This window comes from Rattus rattus, chromosome 5, assembly GCF_011064425.1.
Source record: "Rattus rattus isolate New Zealand chromosome 5, Rrattus_CSIRO_v1, whole genome shotgun sequence".
Classification (NCBI taxonomy): domain Eukaryota; kingdom Metazoa; phylum Chordata; class Mammalia; order Rodentia; family Muridae; genus Rattus; species Rattus rattus.
In genome coordinates this window covers 7,364,707-7,375,040 of record NC_046158.1, presented here as the reverse complement: position 1 = coordinate 7,375,040, position 10,334 = coordinate 7,364,707, and the positions used below count along the sequence as shown (strand labels likewise).

The window sequence follows — 10,334 nt, the reverse complement described above, 5'->3', positions numbered from 1 at the left end:
CCACATTTTGCTTATTTCCTTCTATGTTGGTGGATACCTGGCTCCTTCCCCGCTTGACTATTGTGAATGAGGTTACTATGCACATGGAAGTACAAACATCTCATTTACACACTGCTTTCAATTCTTCTGGGAATATATCATCATTTCTATTGTTATTATTAATTTACTTTTTGGACACAGGGGCCTCGTGTAGCCCAACTGATTTCTCCGTCCTATTAAGTTTCATTGAGAAAAACGCTTCGAGACTTTATAGAATACCTTTTTTTTTCTTAAACATCAATTGATTCATACCTTAATCGATTATTTAGATTGTTAAGTGGCGGTTCTCTAGTATCACTCCGTCTTCAGTTATGCCTTGGCATTTTACTGTAGGTAAGAGAGTTCTTCCCCTTTATTTATGAATATGGACTCATTTTATTCATGAACTCTGGGGATATTTTATTGTTCTGAGAAATTCCTATATGACTGTCCAAATTTTGGGGATACGTGGTGGGCTTCTGTATTTCTTTGTCATTCACTATCAAGCAAAAGGCGAGGGCAACCTGACTTCCCTAGATGGAGATCACGCCTCGTGGTCAACCCTCTCATTTAGTCAGACTGGCGCTGTTTTCCAAGATGTTCACAGAGCTCCCTGGATTGGATCACGTCGCAAACTACACGTCCCAAAAGCCTCCCAGGACGACGTCATCATGAAGCGTCGTGCGACGTTCAGGCTGCGAGCTCTGGAAAGCCGGCTGAGGCGGCTGCAACATGGCGGATGTGCTGAGCGTTGGGGTGAACCTGGAGGCCTTTTCGCAGGCCATTAATGCCATCCAGGCGCTGCGTTCTAGCGTGAGCAGGGTGTTCGACTGCCTTAAGGATGGCATGCGCAACAAAGAGACGCTAGAGGGCCGCGAGAAGGCCTTCATCGCGCACTTCCAGGACAACTTGCATTCCGTCAACCGGGACCTCAAGTAGGTACTGGCTGAAGGGATCGGGGTCGAGGACCCTCCTGGCACCCGTCCCGCCGGGATCCCGCGCCAGTCTTCCTAGTCACGGGCCTCTCCTTTATCCGCAGTCCGCTGTCACTTTCGCTCATCCCCTGGCCCCTGTCAGCCCCTCAGGGACGCCTTGTCTTGGATCCTGTTACCTAGTCTTCATTCTATTGGCCGTTTCGTCCTGGTTGTCATTTGTGGTCCTCGGTTTCCGCTGTAGTGGTCGTATTCTGATGAGGAAAGGAGATTTTCTCAGGAACTTCCACCTCGTTGATCTTTCCTAGTTTTCTTACCTTGGGCTCCATCACATCGGGCCAGCTTCCCCATTAACATCGTCCCAGGCCCAGTTACGTACTTCTCGATCCAATGAGCTCCAATTCTCACCCTCAGAGCCTGGAATTCAGTTCCACCTCACCTCACCCTCAAACACTGTTCTGTTACCTTTTGCCTCTTTACCACACCCCCAATCCCCAACTACCACCTTGCTCAGTACTGTCTGCCACCATCATTCCTTCTGTCCCGTTCTTTTCTTGTGAGAGACGCAGTCTCACGTCTGTTAGGGTGTTTAGGAGGAAGGATTTATTTAGGTTCAGTTTCAGAGGACTCAGTCCACCACTACGGGAAAGGCATGTTTGAGCAGCTTAATAATTGGGGATTACATATTTTCCTCACAAGACTCCTTCTTTTACTTTATTATTTATTAATTTATTAAGAATTAACTGAGAGGACATTTGTCAGATGCTATACATAGAAGGCACTTTGATTTTTGAGGCAGGGTTTCTCTGGGTAACAGTCTTGATTGTCCTAGAACTCAATTTGTAGACCAGGATGTCTTCAAACTCACAGAGATCCGCCTGCCTCAGCCTCCGGAGTGCTGGGTTTAAAGGCGTGTACTTAAAGGCGTGTACTACCACGCCCAGCTTAGCAGACACTTCTTATTTGCCTGAACTTGTGTTCTCTTCCTGCCTTAGAATTTAGAGTTACTTCTGAAATTGAGCATTTAGTGACCTAGTCACCTAGAATCTCTGAACAGGTTAGGTTTTCAATCTTCCAATCTCATGTTCCTCTACAGTGCCTGGTTCCAATCCAACTCAGGGCCTTCCATGTATCAGGCTATTGGGCTAACCCCGGGATTCCCTCCACCTCTCAACTGGCCAAGTAGGATGGTGGAGAAAGTAGTGAAGTGATGTCTACCTTTCCTCCCCCAAATTCCACTCCCTTCCTTAAATTCCACATGTACATGTTTTTTGTGTGCAGTGTCAGCTTGAAGATGATATCCCCCCCCCCATTGTAAGCACACACCCCCCCCCCCCCAGGGGCGGGTTTCCAAGACAGGGTTTCTTTGTGTAGTGCTTGGCTGACCTGGAACTCTCTTTGTAGATCATGGTGACTGACCTTAAACTTAGAGATGCCCCAACCTCTGCCTCCAGAGTGCTGGGATTAAAGAAGAGTGTCGCCTCTGTCCTGCTTTCTAACAGGATGTCACAGCTCTTTGTCACTTTAGAAACTTAAGCAATGTGGATATTTCTTTGACTTTTTAAATGTACAGTAGTGCCAAGAAGAAGGTGGCTGCAGATTTGAGATTGAATGCAGCATAGGAGTGGTTCACAGCATCCTGTTGCTGGGAACTGGCTCCTCAGAGTGCCGGGTTTCACTGTTTGCACTTCCCCAGGTCTCCCTTGTTTTCTTGCTAGGCTGGAGTGCACTGGTTTGACCCAGCCCCCATGCTGGTGTCTTCCCATCCCATTTGTTTATTTTATCTCTTCTTTGTTTTGCTAAGCTTTGCCATCTGTGAAGCACTGCGCACAGATCTGTCCCAATGTGGAATGATAAATAATCAGGATTTAGTCAGGTACTTGCTGCTCTGCCAAATGGAGTGATCCGCACATGGGTCCGAAAAATCCTGAGTGAGAAGCAGTGTTAGACTCCACTGCAAGACCCTAAACATTGCTGAGCCATCACAGCCCAGCTGACCAGGGCCACGCAGACAAAGCGAAACAAAATATAGCAGTCCCATGCCACTCCAGAGGGAAGACAAACCTAGGGGACAAAGAAGCTCCGAGTTCCCTGAAGATTGGGATGTAACAGCTCAGATTCATCCACAGCAGGAGATGCTTATTTTTTTCCTCTCTGTGTAGCCCTGGAACTCCCTATGTAGACCAGGCTGGCCTCAAACTCACATTGATATACCACACCTGACTCCCCAGTGCTAAAGGTGTGGGCCACCATGACTGGGGTTCTGGTTTTGGCAAAGATGCTTGAGATTAGAACTCCCCAGTTAGGCACTCTCTTGTTTGTTCCTAGTTGTTTTGTTTGTTTTTGTTTTGTTTTGTTTTGTTTTTTTGCCTTTGTCTGATGGTATCAGAAGAAGTAGTGTGCTTGGCCTTGAGGGAGTGAAGTGGATTCAGGTTTATGTAGCTTCTCTCTTTACTTTTAGTGAACTGGAACGTTTGAGCAACCTGGTAGGCAAGCCGTCTGAGAACCACCCTCTCCATAACAGTGGGCTGCTAAGCCTGGATCCTGTGCAGGACAAAACCCCACTCTACAGCCAGCTTCTTCAAGCATACAAATGGTCCAACAAGGTAAGGGGCTGCTGCGGATGGAGCTGACAGAGCGAAACCCAGTGTTTCTCCCAGAAATGCAGAGCATGAAAGCAGGTTTTCTTTTGCATCTGCATGGGCCGTAGAGTTGGAATTCTAGGGTTTCCTGTAGATGATAGGGAATTCTAGATCGGGTATGCTTAGCCTGAGATCGGGTGTGGAGAGCTGTTTATAGAACATGGCTGGTGCATGCACTGTGCTGTGGTGTGTGTGGTGTTGCCCGAGGAAGACCCATCTCTTCTAGCTTCTCTCAGCTTACCAGGGGCTCCAGACTCCTACAAGTTTAAAGACTGCAGATGGGAAGGCTTAGCCCTTCACATTGTTTATGGTCTTGTGTTGCATTTTCTGTGTCATGCTGGGAGAGTATCTGGAGAGTGCCATGGATTAGATTATACTCCACTTGCTCCTGGACCCATATGCTACAGAGTATAGTTTTTGCGGTGTCGTTGAGTGGGCAGGACCATGGCGTAGCCCTCAGAAAAGCTGGAAAAGGAGAACTGAGCAACTGTGTAAGATCACAGGAACCATTGAGCTTCCGAACCTGGAAGCAGTTTGTTTGCCTGAGACCCTGTGTCTGTCTGCTGTGTGTTGTATGTGTTCCTGGATGGAAAGTGGTGTGTTTTAGGAGCAGGCATAGAAGCCTTGCTCAGTAGCTCTTGCTTTTGATTGTGAACTGCCATGTTCCTCCAGGTCCTCCCTTCACCCTCTGCCTGGGTTCTCTTCCTCTCATCTGCCTTGGTGACAGATGAGCCTTGATAGTTTATCTGAGGTTTCTTTCTTTTTTCTTTGAATTTCTGTGGTAGGCTTATTTTAGAATTCTTTGGTTTGAAGCGAATTGGAGATTTAGAAAGATGATTGCCCCTGAGGAACTAAAAGAACTTGGACTCTGAATATATTGATTTGGCCTTTAAGACCTTTTCCCCAAACTCTGTGGTGCCAAGTGTAGAAACCTGCCCTGGAGTTTGAGTTGGTCACTCCAGTGGTCAGGGAGCTCCCTGGTTCAAAGTTGAGCTCATGAGGGTCAGCTCACATGTGCTTGCTGTGTCTGTCACTCAGGGGCTTCTCAGGGCTTGCTAGCTTTTGTTCCTCTGAGACTCCCCTGGTGGGAGAAAGCATAGCCTGTCAGCTGCAGGTTTGTGCATCCTTATGTAGTGCTTCCAGTGACTGTGTCAGGCCCCATGTGATAGACGTCCTTAGGGAGGGTTAGTAGGATCCATGGTTGGGAGTCTCGGCTTGGCTCACTGGAATGATTCTCCTTGGTGTTGGAGAGGGCCATTCCCCAAAAGAAGAGTGTATTAGTCTGTTTCGCTACTGTAATGAAGTACCTCAGTTAGACTAACTTTATAAAGAAGAGAGGTTTATTCAGAACTTGGTTGGAAATACCAGGGCAAGGTGCTGCATTGACTATCTAATACTGGTGAGGACTTTATGACAGATAGTATCGTAGCAGTGGGCAAGCATGTAGGAGGGACAGATATCATTGTCAGATAGGGGTCAGAGAGGCTGGTGTCCTCCAGTCATTTGTGAGGACATGTCCCAGTTGACCTTAGGACCTCTTATTAGGTTCTTCCTCTTAAGGAATAATTACCATGTAGGGGACTGCTAACCAGTGAAGCTTGGAGGGCAGTAACAACCCCCACTTAAGCATGCCCAACCAGAGCAGGCACCAGACAGAAACAGTGGCAGGTGTCTGCTGCAGGCGCTGAGGCCACAGCCCCAGCCTTCTAGGCTGCCCTATGGAGGCTGGTTTTCCTGGGCTGCGCCTAGGATCTGAGCATGAGTTTGCCTGTTGAGTGGGTGGAAGCTAGCTGACCAGCAGATGAATGGCTGGACTCTAACTGTTCCAACCTGACTCCCGGAAAATCCTGTTTGGTAGAGGAGGTCCTGTTGTTACGTGGGTAACAAGCCTGAGTGGCAAGACAGAGACAGACAGAAGAAGCGACAGTTTTACATTGGAGTGATGGCAATTTACACTTGAACAAAGCTGCTTTCATAATGTAAGGAAATCAGATTATTTGACTATGTAAGCAGGAGCCCCGGGCCCTTGCTTTTGTCTCAAGGAGAGAAAGTGTATTAAGGAGAATAAATATGTGTGTGTGTACCTCTCGCCCTTTGGCCGCATCTTAAGAAATTCTGTCATTTTGTTCATACTCTCTTCTTTTTAGAAGCTGTTCAGTTTGCCTGCATTTCCATGTTTTATTAAAAGGCAGGCAAGACAAATACATGGTATGTGGGTCTTCAAACGTTAGCTCTTCCCTGGGTAGACATTACTAATCAGCTGTTGCATTCTTTCCTGCTAAGACTCTTTGCAGGATTGGCTCCGAATTGTATGCATGTTCTAGGTCTGGGCAGCCGGCTACTGCCAGGCACTTCAGGGGAGGGCTACAGGGAGCCTTACTCATTTCTTCTCCGGGAAAGACGTAGAATTATGAGATCTATAAATCCAGAAAGAGAAGAAGATAGCCAGCAGGGGGGTGCCTTATATACATTTCTTAAATGAACACAAGAAGTAGCCTTAAGGAAGAAGCCAGTGTTCTCGTTTCCTGCTGTTGACGTGCCAGGGGCCAATCATTAATTATGTGTTTTACTTGCCTCTGTAAATGAAAAGAGATTTTAATTGCGAAAACAGTCACCATTCATCATTTTATCCAAGGAATTTAAACAGCGTGCGCAGTAACGTGTGAAGGGATTTGGGTATCTTGCCCATGTCAGCTTTCTACACTGTTGCTGAGAACGGAAAGACAGGGAAAAGGCTTTGACACCACCCATTATGTGGGGGACTCTGTGTGCAGTTGGCCATAGAAAGGTCTCATGCATGTCCAATGACCGCTTATTTTCTTTGGGGGAGTTTTCTTAAATTTTGTAAAGTCAGTTGGAGTCTTAATTACATGGTAGTTGGCATAATTGTTAGAATAACGTGTTGAGAGATTAATCTAGTGAAATGGTGTCAAGTCCCCGCGAGCAGCGCTTTCCTCATGCTGACGCGGGGAAAGAGCTGAGCTGCTTACTCGAGTGCGCCTGTAGATAATTGCTCAGCAGACGGGTGACAAGCTCTCTCAATTGGACAGGAAATAATTGGCACCACCGCTGACCCTGCTGTAAAGTAGTCAGCACAGACTTTATGTCATTTGATATGTGAGGGAGACCGAGTATCCTGAAGGTCCCTTTCTGAGGAGTGGAACCTCAGGCTGTCACCAGGCTTTGAATTTCCGACATTGATGCTTTTCACCCTTTTGTGGTGAAGGCTGCTTTGTTTAGAGCCCTCCATGGTCCCAGTAGGGGTTTGATCCCAGGAGCTCATATGCCTGAAGATAGGAGGTCCACGGAGCTGAAGTCCGGCATGTAAAACAATGCTGTAAATGCATATAACTAAATATGTTGCCTTCTCCTCTTTTTGTGTGCTTTTGTAGATGGGTTCTTGCTGTACTGTCCACGTATCCCCCAAGCGATTCTTCTCCCTCTGCCACCATGCCCACCTTCTCCCCATGTGTCACATGGTTGCTGGGTCATGTGATGCCCAGCAGCACAGTGCGTTTGCTATGGCATGGCTGTGGACCTCACTGTGCAGGAGATAATGGCAGGGAAAGTCTGTGACAGTCAGTATAAGAGCAGTATTTTCTACTAGGAGTTGGTTGAATTTGCAGACTCACAGATAAGAACTGGGGGAGGGCTCAGGCTTAGAAGAGCCAACCATAACTTTGCCTTTCCTTGGAGATACCGAGAGTAACAGATCACAGCTACTTGAGTTGGGGGAGACCAACAGAGCAAGATGCTGCTCTTCCTTCCTCCTCCCCCTTTTCCTACTTTTCTAACATCTTTAATTTTTTGTTTTTCGAGACAGGATTTCTTACTATAATAGCCAAAAGTCCTGGGACTTTCTTTGTAGACCAGCTTGGCCCCAAAGTCACAGAGATCCACCTGCCTCTGCCTCCCCAGTTCAGGGATTAAAGGTGTGTGCTACTATACTTGGCTTAATGTTTTATTTTTCAAAGAAAGATTCTGGCTTGATGTGGTGGTACATGCCCTTAATCCCAGTACTTGAAAGGCAGAGCCAGGCTGATCTCTATGAGTCTAGGCAAGTCTAGTCTGTAAAGTGAGTTCCAAGTGGGGCTATGTGTTTAGCCCTGTCTGAGAATAAAATAAAATAAAACATAAGCTTTTTGGTTTTGTTTTTTGTTCCACGAACTCAAGTTCCTCCATGGCTCTAAGTTACTGTGATGTTTATCTGCCACATATCTCGTGGGGCCTGGTAGGCCTCCCATACAAGCTGGCCTTGACTGTGGGATCCTCCTGGCCCCACTTCCCAAGCATTGGCTTACCGTGTCCAGGTTGATACCTGTCTTTGAAAGTGTGCTTTCTGATTTTGCATTCTGGAACTAGCAGGTCTGGGGGTTGTTTTAGAGTATGACGTTGAGTTTTCCTGTAGGAAGCCTGTCTTGTTTTAAGGGTAAACTGTAAATCCCAGAGGGGAGGCACCACAGCCATCTTGTTCTTTGTAGGCTGTTCCAGAACCTTGCAAGGAACCTGATAGACAAGCAGAGTAAAGATGCAATGCAGACTCACCCCGTGAGGGCTGGGCACAGCTCGCTGGCAGAGTGCTTGCTTAGCATAGCCTGTGGGAAGCAGAGGCCACCCCTGAAGGCATGGAAGGACTTTTGTTCTGATTTTAGACTCACGACCCGGTGTGGCTTTCTTGCTTGTGTTTTTGATGAAGTGTGACAGGGTATGTCCATTCTTAGCCATTTCTGAGAGTCTAGTTGCACAGTTAGAAGAGATGACATCCTAGGACTTTCGAGGGTCCTGCCTTGCGAGAGGGTAGTTTGGGAAGTTGAAGCAGAGGTCAGTTGGTAGGCAATGGGAAGCTCTTTGCTGGCTGAGCGAAGCAGGCTCATTTGTGAGTGGTGTCACCCAGGTGCCCTTTAGTGGGCCAGATCCACAGCCAGTGCTTAGCAGGGGACAGAGTTTGTTAGAAGTCTGAACTGCCGAACCTGATGCAGGCTTTCTGTGGCAGCTGTTGCTTTGACAGCATCACAGAAACTGCCCAGGGTCAACTCTACCAATCTCAGGGGTCCCACTTTATGAATTCTCAATTGTGTGTGTGTGTATGTGTGTGTGTGTGTGTGTGTGTGTATGTATGCTCACACTTCTCAAGGCCAGAAGTCTGACACTGGGGGTCTTCTTCAGTCCCACCTTGCTTTTGAGCCTGGAGCTTGCTGGCCTGCCTAGGCTGACTGGCCAGTGAGCAGCCCCGTGGTCTGTTGCTGTGGGAGAGTACTGACCAGATGCTTGGGACAGGAAGGCTTTATTCTGCTGACCGCTCCTCCACCACTGAGGAAAGTTGAGTCAGGAATGTGACAGTGAGCAGGCCTGCTTATTGTTTCACACAGCAGGACCTCTGACCAAGGAACCCACTTCACCCCCATCGAGGTACAGCAGGATCTATGGAGGACAATAAGGCTCTTACCCTGCCGTCTTCTCAGCTAGCTTCTGTACAGTTCAACATCACCTGCACAGGGCTTGTACCTTCCATAGGAGACTGGGTCTTCCTGTATGGCGGCCCTTGCAAGCATGAAGGCCAGTAAGAAAATGAACTGTGAGAGGCAAGAAGGAAAACTTGGTTTAGTCTGATTTAGTCAGTGCTGGTTCAGACTTCTACAGAGTCTGGCACCAGGCTAGTTTATTGGAAGCTTATTTAAACACAGTATAACTTGAAAACAATTTCTAGTATAATACAATTCCTGGGGTACAAGCAGGCATAATTACATCTAATCTCAACTCAAAGTGCGTATGACCTTGAAGCGGTCTTAAGGACCTAGGTTCTGGTGTGGTCTCTGACTGAATATAGTGTGGAGGTCAGCAGGCCATAATGTGTATGTGACATCTCCTCCCAAGGGTGGGCTTTGCTGACCAATAAAGCTACAAATAAAGGTCTGGGGGTGGGGAAAGACTGGCATAAACATTTGGGGGTTTGGGTCTGGTCTGGCTCTATAAATAGCAAAGGTCACCAGGTCATTGACAGTATCCTCCCAGTCCTCTGGGTAGAAAACAGATATTTATTTCCTCCTTGGAGATGTCAACCCCAAATGATTAACATTTTTGGTTTACCTGGTGATCTGTGGGTGCAAAGCCCTTTGTGCTCCCAACACTCCTACATCAATTACAATCAAGACCATCCTATACAAGCTGACCTGCCCATACAACAGTCTGATCTGGGCAGTTCCTCAGGGGAGACTCTCCGTTCAGATGCCTCTAAGCTGTGCAAATTGAACTTGGTTAACTAAGACACTGATGGTACAGACAGGTCCTTATGCTTTTGTGCCAAGCACTTTACTGACCCAGCCATCGTCCCACTACTACCTATTAATTATTTCTGTTCTAGAGTCTTCTGGCCTCCAGGCCTGGCCCTGACCATTTTTATGCATATCTGACACATGCACATATGCATTGTATGTGCGAACCTGTGGGCACGAGTTCTCACAGGTGAGATGGGTCAGACAGTTACTTAGGTGTTTGTTACCATGGGACCTGGCACCGTTCCGGGAAGGACCATTCTTACAGGTGTTTTCTCCTGAAGCTGGTATTCAGAGCACCTGCTCACACAGTGAGCCATGCTGGCACTGGGGGCTGACTGAAATCTACTACTGCTCTCATTAGCCTCAGACCTGGCACCTCCCCTTTCATGTGAGGCGAGCTAGAAAGACTGAAGAGTAACATCACCAGACAGAAAACCCTGACATCAAGGCAGCCTGCTGGCACTCCA

At 47.5% G+C, this 10,334-nt stretch overlaps 1 protein-coding gene across 1 annotated transcript in view; it reads left to right on the top strand.

Annotated features, from left to right (window-relative positions):
* The first annotated feature begins 720 nt into the window (after positions 1–720).
* The window catches only part of Med27 (mediator complex subunit 27), a 172,460-nt gene continuing 162,846 nt past the window's right edge, over positions 721–10,334 (top strand). The window contains exons 1-2 of the mRNA XM_032902936.1: positions 721–953; positions 3,412–3,556. Coding sequence (XP_032758827.1) covers positions 751–953; positions 3,412–3,556 — 348 coding nt within the window. The 5' untranslated portion in view covers positions 721–750. The remainder of the gene's footprint in view (positions 954–3,411; positions 3,557–10,334) is intronic.